The sequence below is a fragment of the Octopus sinensis genome, linkage group LG9 (genome assembly GCF_006345805.1).
Source record: "Octopus sinensis linkage group LG9, ASM634580v1, whole genome shotgun sequence".
Lineage (NCBI taxonomy): Eukaryota > Metazoa > Mollusca > Cephalopoda > Octopoda > Octopodidae > Octopus > Octopus sinensis.
In genome coordinates, this window is record NC_043005.1 from 95,690,571 (window position 1) to 95,711,225 (window position 20,655).

The following is a 20,655-nucleotide window of genomic DNA, read 5'->3' on the forward strand; positions in this document are numbered from 1 at the left end:
AAAATGGAAAAGAAGAGTGGCAGAGAAGTTAAAAGTATGCAAAGAAGGAAGAAGACCCGAAGGAAAAAATCTTAAGGTTGTAATATTGTATATGAAAGACAAAGAAATCGAAAAAAGACTGGCAGGTAAGAAAGGTTTAATCAGAGTTAGGCTAAACCCAGAAATATTTGATGATCGAGTGAAGTCGGCGGTGATAGAGAAAGAGACATTTTTAGAATTGAAAAGTGTGTTTTCAACTGTTTGTGCAATGCAATATATCCGTTACGACAGTTTGCCTGCAATAATAGATCAGAAGGATTTAATAAAATACATTACAGATGAACGCCCAGTATAACAAAACTGTATTTTAAATGAAATTACGAGTTTTGGGGGGCTCGTAAACATTCTATATAATTCATTATATATAATTCATTTTCATATCATATTTTTATTTTTAAATTTATGTACCCCACGTCCTGTTTTTGTAATGTCCTCTAAATTCGGGCCATCGTGCCTATAATAAAGATAGTAGTAGCGACACCTGCTGGGTCTGACTACGTTGCATTGATAAAGGGCAACTACCCTGAAACGCGTCTGCAGCTGTCTGACTAGCAGGATGAAGCGGCTGACCTCCCCTGTTCGAAAGTTCATAATGGACGCAGATTGTGTGTCAAATAGCTAGCTTGAGGCGGTGGCCTCTTGGAGCTAATCATCGACAGCTTTAGTCTTATATTTATAAGATTGCCATATTAGTATGGCGATAACTATTAATTTCCAGTAACGCTGCCGTAATCTCTTTTATAGAGACTTAGTAATTTTAATATTTCTATTAAATATATATATATATATTTAACAGCAGTAAGAGATCTTATATATCAGGCTGAGTAAAAAAGTAAGCAACGTTTTGAAACATGAAATTCATCACAATATATTTCAACAATGCGGCGGAAATTTTATTCATCAAAGTAAGTACCATTACAATCAACACATTTTTGCCAACGAGTTACAAGTTTGTTTATTCCGGTAACATAAAAAAACAACCTCAGGTGCTACACAGAGTTCTGTAAGTACATTTTATGATGAAGTGTTCTCGATTTTTCCTACCTATGTTCTCTTTAATAATCACATACAGTTTTCATATAAATAACTAAAATATTTTATGCAATGAGGCCGTCACATTCACTATTTCATATACGCTGTTTTACTGAAACGATTGAAGCACATATGTAAACGCAAATGTCCCAGATAATAGAAAATGGAAACGTAAGCGCAGGCGTGGCTGTGTGATAAGAATCTTGCTTCCCAGCCACATGGTTCCGGTTTCAGTCCCACTATAGCCTCGGGCCGACAAAAGTCTTGTGAGTGGATTTGGAAGACGGAAACTGAAAGAACCCCATCGTACATATGTATGTATATGTATGTGCTCGAAACGTAAAACTGCCCTTCTTTCCTTCCCTGAGTGTCTGTTAATACTTTGCATGTACCACGTCCTCGCGTTGTATTTTTGTGTGTTTTTCTTCGTTTTTTTTATTATTAATTATATATGTTTGTCCTCCACCGTCACTTGACAACCGGTGCTGATGTGTGTGCATCCCCGTAACTTAACGGTTCAGCAAAAGAGTCCTAACAGAATAAGTACCAGGCTTAAAAGAAATAAAATAAAATACTGGGATCGATTCATTCGGCTAAAAATTCTTCAAGGCGGTGCCCCAGCATGGCCACAGTCCAATGACTGAAACAAGTAAAAGAATAAAAGATATAAAAAATTCGTGTGGTCATTCTCACCTTTCCATGCAGCCTTCCCATTATTGTGTTCTACCAAGGACGAATAATGACTAAGACCTATTACAATGATGACTACCACTAAAAATGTGTCTGGGAAAGTTTGATTAACATAACACTCGTTATTTCTGAGTAAACATCTGACGTAATCTGGTCGAGAGCGGAAAAGACGGAGAAAAGAAAGCAAAACAGTTAAAATTCAATATTTAACAAAAGCATTTTTTAGGAAATTCATTTGGCAATGGCGGCATAGGTGTTGTGGCTGAGAAGCTTATTTTGCGATTGCGTAGTTTTGTATTCAGCCCCATTCCGCAACCCTTTCGGGCAAGCGCCTTCTGTTATTGCCCCGGGCCAACCGATGCTTTGGTGAGTGGATCTGAAAACGGAAACAGTGCGGAAGTCCGTCGTGTGTGTGTGGGGGGGTGTATGAGCGTGTGTGTGTGTGTAGGAGCAACGAAGCTAAAGCACGCAGACTGAAGCCGCTTGGCACAGATTGACCTTGAACTCTGTTGTGCATGCGTACTAAGTTTTAATGTTCTAGCTCACTTCCGCTATTTACAGCAGTGCTTTGAAGGAATGTATTTAGCGTGTGATCGTCGCAATTACTATCATAGAGAAAGTTGAGCAGAGAATCTACATCATATTTTGACAAAAGCTTGGCGATACCTGCTCAGAGGCCTATGTAAAGTTTCCAAAAAGTTTTCATCGTTCTCGACACAATCAAGGAGATCTTGTGCAACTGAAACCCGAGTGTCCTTTTGGTCAGCTGAAAGCGGTTTTGGCACAAACTTAGCAGACATGCGTCCCATACCCAAATGTTCAGCAATGATGGACTGAACTGAGCCGTAACTAATCTGCACAATCTCTAATAACACATGGATGGTGATTTGACGATTCTCCTCAAAGTTGCACGCACATCTGCGATGTTTTTCTTGGTTCTGTTGGTTGAGGGTCTCCCTGAACATTCGTCAATATTAACATCTTTTCAGCCATATTGGAAACGTTTGAACCACTCGTACACTTATGTGCGGCTCATACACTCCTCACCATACACTTTCTGCAGCTTTGCGTAGGCGTCTGAGCAGACAACTTTCTCACAACTTTCTCTGTCATGGTCAATGCGATGATCACACGCTACACACTTTCCTTCCAAGCACTGCTGTAAACAGCGGAAGTGAGCTAGAATGCATGCACAGCAGAGTTCAAGGTCAATCTTTGCCAAGTGGTTTCACTCTGTGTGCTTTAGCTTCGTTACTATAACAACAGTCCGGATACTTATTGGTCAGATCTCGTATGAACTAAGAGGTCAACATGTAATCTTTTATTGTATATCTTTTTCCTTGGTGATATTGTGTTCGTATCTTATAAATGCATATTTAAAGCATAACTTTGTAATTTATTTAATGAGCACAATTGATACAGCTGTAGGGAGTATGAAATATCAATTTCTTCATAAATAATTATTAACTTTTAACACTCCATTTTCTTTTCTATTAACTGAATACCGATTATATGCAAAATGCATACCTATTGATTTAGGGAAATTTTATTTCTCAAAAATATTAGGTACAGAAGCAGTGCTTTCTTGGATGTAATCATCCCTTTAAGAGGTTGATATACCCTCTAATTAACTTATATATATATATATATATATATATATATATATATATATATATATATATATATATATATATATATATATATATATATATATATTATATATATATATATATATATATATATATATATATATATATATATATATATAGGCGCAGGAATGGCTGTGTGGTAAGTAGCTTGCTGAACAACCACATGATTCCGGGTTCAGTCCCACTGCGTGGAATCTTGGGCAAGTGTCTTCTTCTGCTATAGCCCCGGGCCGACCAATGCCTTGTGTGTGGATTTGGTAGACGGAAATTGAAAGAAGCCTGTCGTATATATGTATATATATATATGTATGTGTGTGTGTGTTTGTGTGTCTGTATTTGTCCCCCTAGCATTGCTTGACAACCGATGCTGGTGTGTTTACGTCCCCGTCACTTAGCGGTTCGGCAAAAGAGACTGATAGAATAAGTACTGGGCTTACAAAGAATAAGTCCCGGGGTCGATTTGCTCGACTAAAGGCGGTGCTCCAGCATGGCCGCAGTCAAATGACTGAAACAAGTAAAAGAGTAAAAGAGTATATAAAATATAAAATGTTCGTTCGACTAAAATCATTCAAGGTGGTGCCCCAGCATGACCGAAACAAGTAAAAAATGTTTAGTAATCTACTTGATGAAAGAAAACGAAAATAAAAAACGATTATTGCACGCAACGAAGTTCTTTTTCTCTCCCCCCCCCCCACCAAATATCCCTTTTTGTTAGAAGGAAGAGGAAAAACTGTTCAAGTAAAATAATTTCCTATTCACTATAAACAAACACTGAAGGTCAGACTACAATTTTCGGAAGAGTCTTTACATTTGAGAAGCAATATTTAAAATGGATTTCAGACTGGATTGCGTTTGTCTGCAGACGTCATCATATCTGCAACCAGTTTACACTTGATTACTGCTCTTTTGTTGTGAGCGAAAACAAAGACAACCAGAATGGTTCTTAAACTAAAATACCTAAAACTACTATGGACGCCTTATTACTATTATTATTATGCTTTAGGTTAAGGTGGAGATCTGGCAGGATCATTAGCACGCCAGACAGAATACTTAATGGCATTTCTTCCGGCTTTACGTTCTAAGTTTGAATATCGCCCAAGTCAACTACTTTTTGTCGTTTCCGAGTCGATTAAATAAATACCAGTCATATACTGGGGTTGATGAAACCGACTTCCCCTTTCCGAAAATTTCAGGCCTTGTGCCTATAGTAGAAATTTTTTTTTTATCTACATACGACGGCGAGCTAGCAGAATCGTTACCATACCGGGCAAAATGCTTGGAGGCATTTCTTCCGACTCTTTACATTCTGAGTTCAAATTCTACCGAGGTTGACTTTGCCTTTCATCCTTTCGGGATCGATAAAATAAGTATCAATTGAGCAGTGGGGTCGATGTAATCTCTTTTCCAAAATCTCAGGTCTTGTGCTTTTAGTAGAAAGAAATATATATATTTTTCTAACAGCAGTAAAATATCTTATATATCAGGCTGAGTAAAAAATTAAGCAACGTTTTGAAACATGAAATTCATCACAATATATTTTGGCAATGCAGAAATTTTATTCATCAAAGTAAGTACCATTATACGATCAACACATTTTTGCCAATGAATTACAAGTTTTTTTATTCCGGTAACATAAAAATCTGGAGTTCTGGAGCTGATGAACTCTTTGAACGCACTTTCAGCATCGGTTTGATTTTTGAACTCCTCTCGCAGGAAACCATCAAGGTGCTTGAAAACGTGGTAGTCGGTAGGAGAAAGGTCAGGAGAATAATTTTGGTGGGGAAGAAATTCGTAGCCAAGTGTACAACAAGGCGTGAATTTGGATACTTGAACTAAAATTTGGATCCTTGAAAGCCTGGCTAAACTCGCCAAGTTGATGATGATGAACATTTCACAAAATTCCTCCACAAAATTACTTGATCCACTGGTCTATGAACTGGCTTAAGTATTCTCGTCAGCACTCCAATATTTCTTAGTCATTCAATAGAGATGTGCTACCTGATGACTTGTTCTTGTGTCATGGTACAATTCCTGGGGCCGTAGAGTGTCTTTATTGCATCATAGAAGCTGTATATGTCAAGTCTGACTGCATGCATCTAGATTTCTTGAGCTTTTGAAATTAATATTTTTTTTCGGTATAGGAAGTGAGGAGTGAGCCTTACACCAAAGAACTGACGAACCCTTTTTTAGCGCGATTTCTACAGCTACTCTGTTGTCTAGGCGGTTCCCAACGTTTTTCTGCACCACAGACCAGTTTCATGCGAGACAATTTTTGTACGAACAAAAGTATCATGCACATAACAACGTACAATAAAGTGTATAATATATATAATACATACGTAATGCAAAAACACTTGTACACTGCGATACCCAATAAAATACAAATGAAATATAAAATTTGTTCTTTCCGTGTAGTCCAGCACCAAATGATTCACGCCCAATGCTTGGTTCCCTCTGGTCAAGTATATGTCATTCGGGGGTATGTTGTGTTGGAATTCTCATTGAACCACTCTTCCTGTCTCTTTTTCTTCTTCTTCTTAAATTTGATGGTTTCAGAGACAGTATCATACTATATACAACCATTTGTCATCCATGTCATCTCCCAAAGTTTTAAGTGTTTTTGAAGTATAACTTTAATATTTAAAGAGTGACAAACGTCTTTACAAATATCGGGTCACTTGATGTTTAGGGCTATTAAAAGCCGTAAGGAGCACACTTACAATCTGATTTTTCTTAGTATTGTAACGAACTTAGTGTGAATATATACTCTTGTACTTTCGGGGTACAAGAAAGCAATCACTAGCCGTTGCTTTAATAATCCAGAATTCTACCAGTCAGAAACAACAAGACGCAGACGTAAAAGATATATATACTACTTTATTCTCTAATGTGGTGACAGTAACAATAAGTGGTTATCTGGTGTCCTTGGTTCTGGGCGCGCAAGGCTGAAAGTTAATCGATTGTAATATTTACAATGTTCAGCCGCTAAAACAGAACGGGTTAAAGATGGCGTCCGTCATTATGTTGATGTGGTCGGCAACAATTTGGTGAAAACCTTCGGCCGACTGCTATCAGAGCTGGACAGCGAGAAAATATACGTCCGTCGCCTTCGGTCGCTGCTGTCCCAAGTCGTTGGCTGCTGTTGCTAGCGGTCAAACGTTCTACGACCCCCTTGCCTTGGCTAACTACCACGTAGGCAAAAGGGTCGTGCTTCCGGTGGTTCGCGCATGCGCGAGAGGGCTCTTCCTCTCTGTGCCTTGGTGAAGGCACCAACACTCGCACGCGCGAAATAGAAAATGGACGGTGCGCGCGCGCACCGTTAGGATCACTACAGTATCATGTGATTGCCTGACTAACAAAAACAGTAACAACAACTGAGATTGCCGAAGATATATTACATCTTTTAAAATTTTTAAATTAACCAATTATTTATTTTTCCGAGGATGGCAACTCATTAAATATGATGAATGTGGCACTGGTTTCACTAAGATGGAACAGAAATTAAATCACACTTTACTATGAACCGTTTTACTCCAGTCTGATGTCAATATATACGAAATAGTTTTCAAGTACAAAATAAAATAATATATACTTTATAGTTATGTAAGACAAATATAACAAAATTATTTTATTGCTATAAGTAGTTGCGTAATATATAGACGGAAATATGGCTTCTTAGAGTTTTAATATGAAATAGAAATTGAAAATTCTTAAACCGTAAGCAATATGAAATATATAGCTATATGTGTACACACACAAACACACGTGAGTGTGTGTGCGTTCAGTTTTCTTTTGAATAGACACCTTTATTTTATGGCTTTGTCAACTAATTCATGCGTTTGATTAATCGCACACTATGCTGTTTAGCCCTAGGTCAGAACTGATCCAGCATGCTTACGATCACAGGTTTTCATTCGTACCCCACCACCCGGTTTATTTACAGGAATTGTTTCTGGGACTACACTATGGAATATGCCCTTACTCACTATTCCCCATGGTAGAAGAATGTCGTTTGAGAGATATGGTGCTTTCATTTCTAGAGACTACCACATTGTTCAAGGGACCAAACTCTCTCAGAATCCACTAGGTCTTCGCGGGAACTAAATAACCAAAATGACAACAGCAAAATTGAACTCAGAACGAAAAGACTGGAGCAAAGACCGCCAAGCATTTCTGTGCGACGCTCAAACGATTCTCTAATGCTTCGCCTTTTTGAATACGACTCTGGTTGTGAGAATGGAACAACTTGCAGTTTCAATACATTCTACAAATATGCTATGTTTATATATACCACTGTATATACAAGTATGTGTTTGTTTGTTTATGTACATGTGGAAACATGGTGTTGGTGGGTGGTAGTGTGTGTATGCGTGACCTCTTTCGAAATCTACTTTTCCTTTAGGATGGTTTTTCCTAAACACAACAATTCAGATAAATGTACGTTACGTAAAAATTAGAAACTATTGCATTCATACAAATAAAACTGGGCATAATAACTTTTTGTAAAAGAGGACAATAAAAGAACCTTGAGAGGTTGAGGGGCGTGCCTTCCGTGTGATTAACCCAATCATATACTAATTATTAAATGTGCACAAACAAACTTAATATAACGAGCCAAGAAATATCAATTTATTTATATTAGACTCCTTGTGGGGAAAAACAGCCCACGTTTTATTTTTTATTAAATTCGATCAATTTAAATTTCAGAGTTGTCTCCCCCTATTAAGAAATATAAATTCATAAATGAAAATTGCATTCGTAATCTTTTATCTTTTTATTTGTTTTAGTCACTGGACTGCGGCCATACTGAACACTGCCTTGAAGAGTTGAGTCGAACAAATGCTCCCACCGTACTTATCTTGAGGACTCTATCGCCACACCCCTTCAAGGTATAGTGAACGGGGAAGCTGGATGGGTGGAATATTTCTTGGCAGGTAATGGGGGAGAGAGCTCCGACGTTTGACCAAATAAAATTTAATGAATAAAATAACGGGGACATGCTCTCCTCATTACAGGTATGAATTTCATTGATAAACATTAATTAGTAGAAGAGACTTCCTAATAAGACCCTAATCTATCGCACACTGGAGTGATATTTTATTTCAACAATCCCCGGAAGGATGAAAGGCAAAGTTACTCTCAGTAAGATTTCAACTCAGAATACAAGACATTTTCTACATCACTCGAACGATTCTGCCAATTCGCCATCTTGATGTAAGTAGATAAGTATTACCTCGAGCCCTAGGACTCGTATGAGCCGATTTCTCCGCTTTCCATTGGTGTATAAATTACCGAGATGACACCTCCACTAAACGGAACGCTACTTCTTCGTAGGATAACTCATTGACAGCTGAGTGATCTGAAGCATTTAAGTGTTTTGCTCAAAAACACAGCGCACTGTCCGGTCCGGGAACCGAAACCACGTTCTAGCAATCGAGAATGCAATGCCTCTAACCACTAGGCTACGCGACTTCATTGTCGTCATGTAATTTTAATTTTAATGCTCACTACATTTAAGTATTTTAGTACCAGCTTAGATATTTGTTTTTCCTGCAGAAAGCGCCACTGGGCACTTGCACTCTTCCACCGATAAACCTTCTGACTTACCGAGTCGATGTTGTGTAGAATAACTTCCCCGTTTTACGATTACAGTGTGTTCATAACCCATCTAGCTCATTGGTGCAAGGGATTCTGGGACACCGTTGTTTCGACATGTGTCTCGTCAGCCGGAACTACCCCGTTCTTTTGAGTTGAGCGTGTTATTAACACACTGTCATCGTGAAAAAGAAAAAAATGTTCTGCGACGTATACAACAGCGAATAGCGTATTTGCATTTGTATCTGCTGGAATGTATTAAGAATAAACATGCAAATCATCGTTTCAGATCTTGCTGTTCACAGTACAAATAACAATTTTTAAATAAGTCTAAGAAAAGTGGAAATTGAAGTTAGCTGACATTGATGAAAAGCCATTAACTCTCTCTTTTCCGTTTCTTTATTCAAATGTCATCTGATATTTCCCTCTCTGCATTATCGCTATCTCGCCGTCTTTCTCTCTTTTTTTCTTCTCTTTAACTCCCTTCTCTCTTGCCTCAGACTCCTTAGATAAGACAAACACACATACACATACAGCCTCTCTCTCTCTCTCTCTCTCTCTCTCTCTCTCTCTCTCTCTCTCTCTCTCTCTTTCTCTCTCCCTCATTCTAAGCGCTTCTCTTCTTCATTTTCACTCACGTTATCTCCCTATTCCTCCCGTCGATGCCTCGTTCTCTATTATCTCTCCTTTTCCTTCTACCTCTTTCTTTCTTTCTCCCAATATTGATGAAATGAAGATGACACAACTGTTGGCTCGGTCAAATAATGATCCGTCTGCAACGAGAAATACCAGAGAATCTATTGAGTTTCGGGAGAGAAAAGGGAGGGGTAGATAAATAATATGATAAAGAGAGAGATAGTGAGCGTGTAAGAGAGATAGACAAAGGAAAAGAGAGAGTGTAAATGAGAAAGAAAAACAAAGCGTAAAAAAAGAGAGACAGTTTGAGTGTGTGAGAGAGACAGAGTGCGAGAAAGTTGACAAATATAAGGTGAGAGAAAGTTGACATTGCTTATTTACATTGCTGTTTGGGGAAGGAAGACCAAGTATAAAAATGATTTCTTCACCTCAGAGTCAGAATTCACATTCTGCCGCGGGTCAATATGCCCTTCACTCTCCACCCCCACCCTTCGCTGGATTAGCCATGAAATAGGAGCCTGGGGGTGGTAAGTGGTCTAATTGAAGGAGAACGGTGGGTTGGCGGAAACGGTAGAGCAGAAGTTCTCGACGAGGGCGATACTGGGCCTATGGGGGCGCAGGAATTGTCGAAGGGGGCTTTAGGGGGCGGTAAGAGGAGCCGTGAGGTAACATACTAAATTTTACCTATTGTAGTAATTATATGATAAAACTAGTAATGGTTATTCAAATAAAATGAGTGATAAGTACATATCGTAGCTAAAGACATGTTTGAACAAGAATAATTAATTGATGAATAATCAATTTCTGATATTTTGTTTTTGGATTTGGTTTGCAAGATTCTTTATATGAGTTCGTGTGTTGAAGCATATTCTGTTGTGTCTGGGGAGAGTCATTTTCTTTTTGTGCCTTATAATGGAACACACTCACCAGTAAAATTTCCACTTATTCCTTATTTTTATTTTCCTAAAATTTTCGTTGTGTCTTGCAACCTTTTCAATCGTCTGGACTCTGTCCGTTATTTACACTGCGTTCCCTTTTGTTTGTTTGTGCGCATGTGTGTGGCTCAGTGTGTGTATGTGTGTGCCTATGCATGCATGTACATATGTATGTGTGTATGTATGTATGCATGTGTATGTATGCATACATGTGTGTGTATGCATATGTATATATGTATGTATGTCTGTGCATCTATATGTATCTATCCTGCATATTCATGTGTTTGCATGTCCTTGTTCGTGTATTTTCTATGTATGTGTGTGTATTTATAGGCACGCATTCTTCCTTGCTTTTTTTTTTTTGTATATTGTAATCTCAATTATATTTTACTTAGTGATATAATTACATACATTGTTGTGTACGTTACTCTTTAAAAAATTTAGAATGAGTGAAAAAAAAAAAGTGCTGTCAACACTCGAGTGAATATTTTGAAATATGGATTTATTCCATCGATAAATAACTACGTTTAATATGTGAAAAAAAAATTCTCAAATGAAGCAATTTACAAAATTTACAAAAAATTCATCTAGATGAAACCAGGAAAGATGAGGACTGCTTTCGCCAAATGAAAACTGATTTTAAAAACCATCTTACTCTTGCAGTATTTGTTTTAGTTGTTCACATTTTGAGTTCAAATCCTGCCGATGTCAACTGTATCTCTTATCTTTCTGGTGTCGATGAAATTAGGTACCAATCAAGAAGTGAAATCCATTCAATCGACAAATCCCTCCCACCGAATTTCTGACTTTTTGCCTGATAATATCATTAGAGTTGGAAAGATATACAGAGAGGTTGCACAACTTTGCAGCAACAGGTCATTAGAAGAGAGACTCTATACATACAAGCAAAAAAGTTGTGCATGGATATATCTACAGAAGTCTTCGAAGTGATAGCGTCAGCGACATTGCAAACCCCAGAGTTGTCTATCCTGGATTAACAAACACTATATTAGCTCTGACTTCGAAGGATATGTTTTTGCAATATATATTTCTTTATTGCCCACAAGGGGCTAAACATAGAAGGGACAAACAAGGACAGACAAAGGGATCAAATCGATTACATTGACCCCAGTGCGTAACTGGTACTTTATTTATCGACCCCGAAAGGATGAAAGGCAAAGTAGGAGCTGGAAATAACCACGAAATGCATGATGCACAGATGGGATACCGATGCAAGTAAATCACCTAAATGTGACAATTGATTCAGGCTTTATGGAATTAACTTTTTCTGTTAAAACCACACACACACACACACACCTATGTATGAATGCGTATATATGTGTATGTGTCTGTATGCGTATGTACGTGTATATATAAGTAAAAATACACACACACACACACACTTCAAATCTGTTACACATTCATATAAACACAAATTCCGAGATGCAGTGATAAACACACAAACCCTTAATAGTGTTTCAAATTCCAATAATTTCTTATATATAGAATGTGCTTCCCCCTTTCTCCCAGCCACCTAGCCCCATGCCTCTCTTTAACCTATTTTATTATAAAGGAGCAATTAAACTTCAGCCATCGCCATAATTCCTTTCGGTTCACCGCATTCTATATTATTCTTTAATGTTTAGGAATATCAGTTTCAGCGCTATTTAAATGCTCAATCTGTCGTCGTCGTCCCGTTCTCAATAAACTCGCGTCGAATAAATACACTATGATGAAATGTTTTCTATCCATAAGCATTCAGTTAGCGTTTTTATTTTTACTAGCAGTATCGCCCGGCGTTGCTCGGGTTTGTTTCGACCCTTTAGAATTGGAATTTTTGAAAAGTAAAAATTTTGCATTATGTAGCTTGTTATTCTCTTTAAGTGAACATTTTTCTGGTTGAAATACACCGAAAAATGGCGACACAGCAGTCAAAATAATAGTAAAAAATAGGAATTTTCATAGAAAAAAAGCACCTTTTTGATGTAAATAATTTTTGGTGTTAACATGGTCCGATTTGATTTTTTTTCTTCTACGGAACGAAGAGCAAACCTTCTTCTATCATACTCTCAATTTTGGTCAACTTGCGCCGCAGGGTCTCGGAGGAGATAGTGTTAGTTGAAGGCTACCAAACCTTGATTTTTTATTATCCATAATGACATACATAGAATGGACGATACAATTACGGATGATTTTACATTTACAGCGCAATTTGGGGTCGATAAAAATTTAACATGATTTTATATAAAGCGAATGGATAAATAACACAATGGACATTTTTTAAACAAATGGAATGGGGCGGGTTTACGGACCCCACGAACCCCGCCTCTCACTGACCTCGTTTTTTGGGGGCTTATCTCGCATCCACGAGAGACCTTTTATACACGACATTCTTCCATCTTTCATCAAACACTTTCTTACTCAGGCACCTCCTCTCCGGTCCTGTTTGTCTCTTTAGGTGGAACATAAAAAATTCCACCAAACCAGGACCAGAAATGAAGTTGCCTGACATCAACTCTCTCATCGTTGTCTCCCATACTACCTGCTTCGCAGCTGCTACCACAGAGAGAAAACAATTCTTACCTTCTTTCGTTAAGAAATCCGGCGGGTCAATTTTCACTATGGATTCAGTTGATAGCTGTGCTCTTCCTCCACCTGACAACAGTTGTTCGGCACAAACCCGCATGTCTGACACCTCTGGACACTGCACAATCGCGTGCGAGACAGTTTCCCTGTCTCGCCCACATCTTGGACAGATCGGGGTGTCGTTGCCACCATGCCTTGTGAGTTTATCCCGAACAGGTAAGGCACCTCGGTAACACTGCCATGCCAAGGACTTCTGAAAATTATCCAGGGTCCTCGGCTCGAATGTACGTTGGAACATTCTGGCCAGCTGATTATCGTCAAAACCTAGGGTCTCCCTTAATGTATCATTGCAACCGGCCTCTACAAACCCTCTATAGAAAACAGCGGTAGAACCATTGCTGCAGGCATTGCCCGAGCGACGGGAGAGTCGGAGTGCCTTACGGCACTCCGTGTACCACGTACCCAACTTCGAGCTACGATTATACTAGGCTTTCCGTCCACCGAAACTGGTGAACCTGGGAAACATGTTTCGCCATCGGAGACCACACCCGTTCACCATCCAGGTAGAGCCACATATGCCTTAACCTCAGCGCATTTCTGCGCATCATTAGCCACGGCATCCCTAGTCCACCCTTTAACGGTCGTTGACAACAAACAGAGCGTTTCACAAGCGGTTTCGAGCTCTTCTACAGGAAGCGGAAGAGCTGTCTTTCCAGCTTGGTTAACCACGAATCCGGACAAGGCACGACGGCAAGGCGGTAGGTGATCACCGATGCGATAAACACATTGGCTACCTCCGCCCTTCCTTTCAGGGATAGCCACCGCCAAGACCAGGTCTTGACTGCGTGGGTCACCCTGCTCATTACCTCGTTCCAGTTCTTCTCTATTTGGAGGTCTGGTCCGAACGAAACCCCGAGCAACTTAATCGGACCCTCCGTCCAACATCCCATGACGCTGTCTGGAGGCATCGACTTGCCTCTCCAGGTGCCGAGTTGCAAGTCGACTGACTTTTCGCGATTAACTTTTGCTCCTGCCACCGTCTCGTAAGCCTCTATGGCCTTGCCTACTTTACGTAGGAGGTCCACTTCGGTCACGATGATACTGATGTCATCCGCGTAAGCTGAAACCGACATTCCACAACCTGGTTGTCTCGGGATGCCGCTCAGTTTTCGTAGCAATGGCTCAAGAGCCACTATATACAAAAGCGAGGAGGGCGGACACCCTTGACGAACCGAGCATTTGACACTGAACAGCTTAGACAGAAAGCCGTTCACACGAACTACCGAGTCGACGTTGTCATACATTTCAATGATCCACCTGAGGAAGCCAAGACCTAGGCCGAACTGTGCCAGAACGGACACCAGGTAATGATGGTCGACTCTATCAAAAGCTTTCGATTGGTCTAAATGGACCACTGCCCCTCCCTTGCCGGAATCGTTATTCATTCCATCTATGGTGTATCTAATAAGATGGAGATTATCCTGAATGGACCTGCCGGGTACGGCACATGTTTGTGCCTCCCCGATTAGTCCATCCGCGACACGCGCCAATCTTTTCGATAACACTTTGGCCAGTCTTCAGCTCTGCGTTTAGCAGAATGATGGGCCTAAAATTATCAATGACGTCCCCCTTGTCCGGGTCCTTCCTGACTAGTGTCACTACTCCCCGGCGCACAGATCTGGGAATAAATCCATTCTGCTGCCAGCTCGCGTAGACGTTCGCCAGTAAGTCCCCGAACAAGTCCGGCATACTTTTATATAGCTTGTAGGGTAGACCATCCAGTCCCGGCGCTTTACCCGCGCTCCAGTCAGCCATAGCTTCTATTACTTCCCCAGGCGTGATCGGCTCCTCACTACACTTCGCATCCCGCTCCGAGAAGCGCGGCAGCCCGTCGAGGAAGTCCGTTAGGTCCCTCCTCCTATCCGGTCCGTCGCTCCCCCCAAAGCTGGGCGAAGTGGTCCTGAAAAGCCTCACACATCTCCTCGGGCTCGTCTATCAACTTACCTTGTTGGTTCGTCAAAGATCGAATTGTGGCATCGTTGCCACGTTGGGCTTCCACCACTCGGGCCCATCCCGCGGCATTAATTCCTTCGCTCCCCATTGCACGTTGTCTAGACCCGACAATATAACCCACGTGTTTGGCTTCGAGGTGCTGGTTCAAAACCAGTCTCTTGACCTTCACCTGGGCTGCCGTGCCAGTTCGCATTGCTTCTTCTAAGTCCTTAACTATTGCTGATTCCCTTCTAGCCTCTCTAGCTACTAGACCTATACTATATCTAATAGCCTCATATCTGATGGCTCGCTTGAGGGCATACCACCGTTTGTTGTTAATAATGGATCCGGTCAATGCCCTCTGAATCAATAACTTAATCCGGCCTCTGTACTCCTTAATCGCCAAAAGGGACGTATTAAGTTTCCAGTAACCGGGACCTCTATATAACTTATCTATGTCGAGCCTACAGGTGACCATCTTGTGATCACTGTAGCTGACCATGTGAAGCTGTGGACGCTTAGCTATTTTTCTATCTACTTTTCTAATTAATATTCTGTCTATGTACGATCTGGAAGATCCGTCGCTGTTTGACCATGTCCACAATGGAGCGTTCGGATGTTCCAGTCTATATGGATCTACCAGCTCGAAACGTCTTAGTAGATCCTGGAAGCAAGCATTTCCTTTCCTATCAGGTCGCGAGCCTACACAGTCTACCCGCACATCGTAAATTGTGTTGAAGTCTCCTAGTATAGCTAAAGGATGCGATGTACTAAGAAACTTTTCCAGGTTCCGAAAATATTCGCTTTGCCCCGCTGTTATTTGGGGTGCGTAAATCGCAACCAGTCTGATTGTCTTACAACTGCTTAAAGTCAAGTCAACGACGACCAGTCTACGTTCTGAATCTGAAAAAATCAACCTTTTCTCAGAAACCCGGTTCTTTTTCCATAGGACCAACACCCCACTTCCGCCGGACGGACGGCCCGGAGAGATAATTCTCTCGTAACCGTCGAACAGCGGGAGCAGATCTCTTGGCCCCTTTAACCAGGCTTCTGTGGCAACAACAACATCTAAATCCTGTGACCTGATATCATTTAGAAAGCGCCCTTGCTTCCAGTTCGACATCAGGCCACGCACATTTATGCACCCTACATGAATGCGAGACATCACCTACCTTAAACGGTCGTCTTTGTTTTTCCGGCTGTTCGTGGGGTGAAATTCTGACTTAAGTCCTCGAACAACGACTCATGTAAGTCGTGTCGAGGACCGTAGATGTCTGCTTTATATTTTGAGCGAATGATATTTAAATTTAACATATCAATTTTATATATGTCTACATGTGTGTTTGTATCTGTAAGGCTGATGGCGTGCTATTAATGTCTTTTAATAGACTGTCATTTTCTTTATTAATGGCCATGTACACCATGTTAAGAGTCACATTTTCTTTTCCTGGGCTTTGTGGGGGTGATGGGGTGAACGGTGGGGTGGAGTCTTGGAGGGGAGGAAATTGTTCAACACTGAGGGGTGGGTGGGGGTGGTTATCCGGGATGGGATGGGGGTGCTTTACTTTTTTTCCTTTTTGTGGGGAACCGTGGTGGGGTGGGGTAGTTTTTTCCTGTGTGTTTGCTGTATTGGTTTTTTTTCTTGTTTGTGCTTGGGGTGGGTGGGGTTAAATCTTCATTCCTCCTTTTCGGAGTCTTTCTCTGTCTCACCGGAGTGAAATCGTTTTCCTCTTCGGCGTCCTTTTGTTTTTCTCTTCCGTCTCCTTTCGCCTCTTCTCCTCCGCTTCCTTTTTTCTTCCTCTTTTTTGCGGGTGGAGCAGTCCACTCGAATGTGGCCCTTTTCTCCACAATCGTTGCACCGGGGTTTTCGCCCCTCTACCACCACCCGCAAAGTGATTTCTTCACCAAAGTTGATATTCTCAACAATTTCTTCCAGTGTTTCCGGTGCCGCCTAGATAGTAACTTCAAGGCTCTGGCCTCGCCAGTTTTGTTTCAGGACCTTTGTCACTTCTACAATGTTTATTTTTTCTTCCAGCCCCATCAGTAAGGCTGAAAGCAACCATGTCACTTCGATTTCCGGCGAAATCTCTTCAATTTTCACTTTGGCGGTTCTCCTTCCTAAGTAGGTTGGTAATAAAATGATTTCATTTATTTTGATGGGTTTTAGGGAGTGGAGTTTTGCCTTGTTTTCGTTTTTGAAATATACTACTATTGTGGCATATTTCTTCCCTCTTGTTAAGTATTCGATGTCGTTCCAAATCGGCTGCAGGCACTTCTCTGCCTGCTCATTCGTTACTTTTTTTGTCCTTTATCACAAAAGATTTATATACAATAATTCTTTCTTGTGTTTTTTTCCGGATTTCATTTGGAAGGGTGGCTTTTGCATCGGTCCCCTCCCTCGTGTCTTTGAATTTCATGTACTCATTTTTTCCCATTTTTATGACTTCTGTTTTTTGGACCAGCCGCAGCTGCGAAGTTGAATGCTTTGGTTTCTTTTGAAGACGAATCTTCTCTGCTTGCTTGTTTAGCTGAATCGGTTGCTTGTTTAGCTGAATCGGTTGCTTGTTTAGCTGAATCGGTTGCTTGTTTAGCTGAATCGGTTGCTTGTTTAGCTGAATCGGTTGCTTGTTTAGCTGAATCGGTTGCTTGTTTAGCTGAATCGGTTGCTTGTTTAGCTGAATCGGTTGCTTGTTTAGCTGAATCGGTTGCTTGTTTAGCTGAATCGGTTGCTTGTTTAGCTGAATCGGTTGCTTGTTTAGCTGAATCGGTTGCTTGTTTAGCTGAATCGGTTGCTTGTTTAGCTGAATCGGTTGCTTGTTTAGCTGAATCGGTTGCTTGTTTAGCTGAATCGGTTGCTTGTTTAGCTGAATCGGTTGCTTGTTTAGCTGAATCGGTTGCTTGTTTAGCTGAATCGGTTGCTTGTTTTGGTAAATTTTCTTTGGTTTGCTTCGATAAATCTTTTTCATTTTTTAATCCAGAAGGCGAACCTTCAATGGCTTCAAATGAAGGCGAACCTTCAACAGATGAAACTGACAGTGTTTCCACTGCATACATTTTTTTTGAAGAAGAAGACAACATGTCTTCCTTGTTCATTTTTTTCCACAGAGTTATAATATTTTTGTGTATATGTATGCGAAAAAATGCAACACTTTTCCCCTCCGTAAGGAGGGGAACAACAGTTTTTTTTTGTCTGTTATACAACAGACGCACAAAGTTTAACAGCAACAATAAAATTCAACAATTTTCAACAATATTCAACGCTAAACAATTTCTCACAACACTCTACTTCGAGAATAACACAGTCAACCACGTGACGAGAAGGCTACCAAACCTGCCATACACAGACAACTTCATTTGTTCGACTAAATGCAGTGCTCCAGCATGGCCGCAGTCAATTGACTGAAACAAGTAAAAGAATAAAATATATACTAAATCTAAAGAAATGAATTCAGACAGAATACAAGAGTTGCCTCCCTTTAAAATTATTCATTAGACAAATGATTGATTGATTATTTTGATTAAATAAAAACTTAGTCATTGGACTACGGCCAATGACTTGAGTAAATGATATAAATAAGGGCTTAGTTTAAAAAATCAACCCCAGAACTTATTTTATTATAGCCTAGTACTTATTCTATTGGCTGTCTTTTGTCAACTACTAAGCCACATGAATGTAAACAAACCAGCACCGGTTGTGAAGCGGTGGCGGAGAACAAATGATATACACAAACACACACATACATATGGGCATGAGTGCATGCATTTTTGTGTTTGAGTTTATTCCCTCACCACTGACTGACAACCACTGTTAGTTCATTTACGTCCCTGTATCTTAGCGGTTCAGCAAAAAGAAGCTGACAGAAAAAGAAAAAGAAAAAAAGCTGTGCCCCAGCATAGCCGCAGTCCAATGATTGAAACAAATAAAACACTCAGATACGACGCACTTATGCACAATTCCCATTAATCCGACAACAGTTGCCCAAAAATCCGCGGTGTAGAGTCGAGCCTGAGAGAACGTGGTTGCGACACGAATCACTTAATCACAGAGCCATACTTGGTTTTCGAAAAATAAAGTGTTCTGCTTCAAACATTTGTTATTTCTTCTCGCTCTGCACTAACATACATACTTTCGAGAACGTTTGCTCTTTGGTTGCTTCCTTCGAAGAATTTCCCATTTATTTTACTCTTTAAACATATTTGTATATAGAATGAAGTTATTAAATCCACAACCCTCTTCAACAAGGGTAGAGACACTTTTCAGAGCTGGGTCGTATTACATGGTCACAAGAGCCTGTTAAAGGCTACACCCTTATTGAGAGAAATGAAGAACGTTTATTACCGTCATGTTTACAGATGTGGGTTCGAGTCCACCGGGCAGCAACAACTTTTTCTAATTAAAGTATTTTCAATTCAATATTTACACGCTGTTATTTATAGCTTTATCTCATTCGAGATCTACAGTTCTAAAAAAGAATATTCAATTAAATTTTACAAATCCATAGGTATGCCACGTAAATTTTTCGGAATGACACAAATATTGTATTACTTATATCAAATTCCTTACTCAGAAACATGGATATTTTAGAAATAACGTCAACGAATAACTTCAAATTTGAGTTATCGTGATATTTCGCCGGCCCGTGAGGCAATTATCCGTCCTTGCTTTACATTTCATCCAGGCATCGATCTATACATGTTCTAACTGAATATCAGTTGCATCACCATTACAGGAGGACTTACAAAAGTAATGGTCACTCTATTTGTTTGCCTAACTGACATTAACTAATTAATTAGTAAACTACAATAATAGCAGCAGTTTTATCTATGGGAATCAACGGTTACTCAGGCTGTGACACAGTTTTTTGATAACCGGTGAATCTTAATCGTTACGTCACTAATGCTCTGGGAAAGACTTAACAGCACTTTTCTCCTTCTTTACAGAAAAGTTAACCTCATTACTCATAACTTTATGACACTGATGCTGGACTAGCGAGAAGACAGCGTAGTAACAGACGAGAGGTCGGGTAGAGCATTCTTCGTCGTTTTGTGTTCAAATCCCACTGAACTTTGCCGTTCATCCCTTCAGGATCAGATTATTTATTTTAATATTTTTTTATGCGCCCTTTTTAAGCTTAGCTAGGCTTATATATATATATAAAAGCTTTTTATCTTTTACTTGTTTCAATCATTAGACTGCGATCGTACTGGGGCAATACCTTGACAAATTTTTTAGCTGAATGAAACGACGCCAGAACTTTTTTAAAGTCTGGTACCTATTCTATCGAATATTTTACCGAACGGCTAAGTTACGGGGACGTAAACACACCAACACCGGTTATCAAGCGGTGGTGGTGGATATACACACACACACACACACACACATATATATATATATATATATATATATATATATATATATATATATATATATATATATATATTAGAATTAATAAGAAGAATGACCACTAAAGTGGATTCCTATACACTAGAGATAGACGTCA

The 20,655-nt window shown here is 40.0% G+C and overlaps 1 protein-coding gene across 1 annotated transcript; it reads right to left on the reverse strand.

The window, feature by feature from the left end:
• Positions 1-17,575: 17,575 nt before the first annotated feature.
• On the reverse strand, positions 17,576-18,208 carry LOC115215487 (methyl-accepting chemotaxis protein 2-like). Its single transcript, XM_029784649.1, has one exon. It carries the CDS (start codon positions 18,206-18,208, stop codon positions 17,576-17,578), a length of 633 nt encoding a protein of 210 aa, XP_029640509.1.
• Between the last annotated feature and the right edge of the window lie 2,447 nt (positions 18,209-20,655).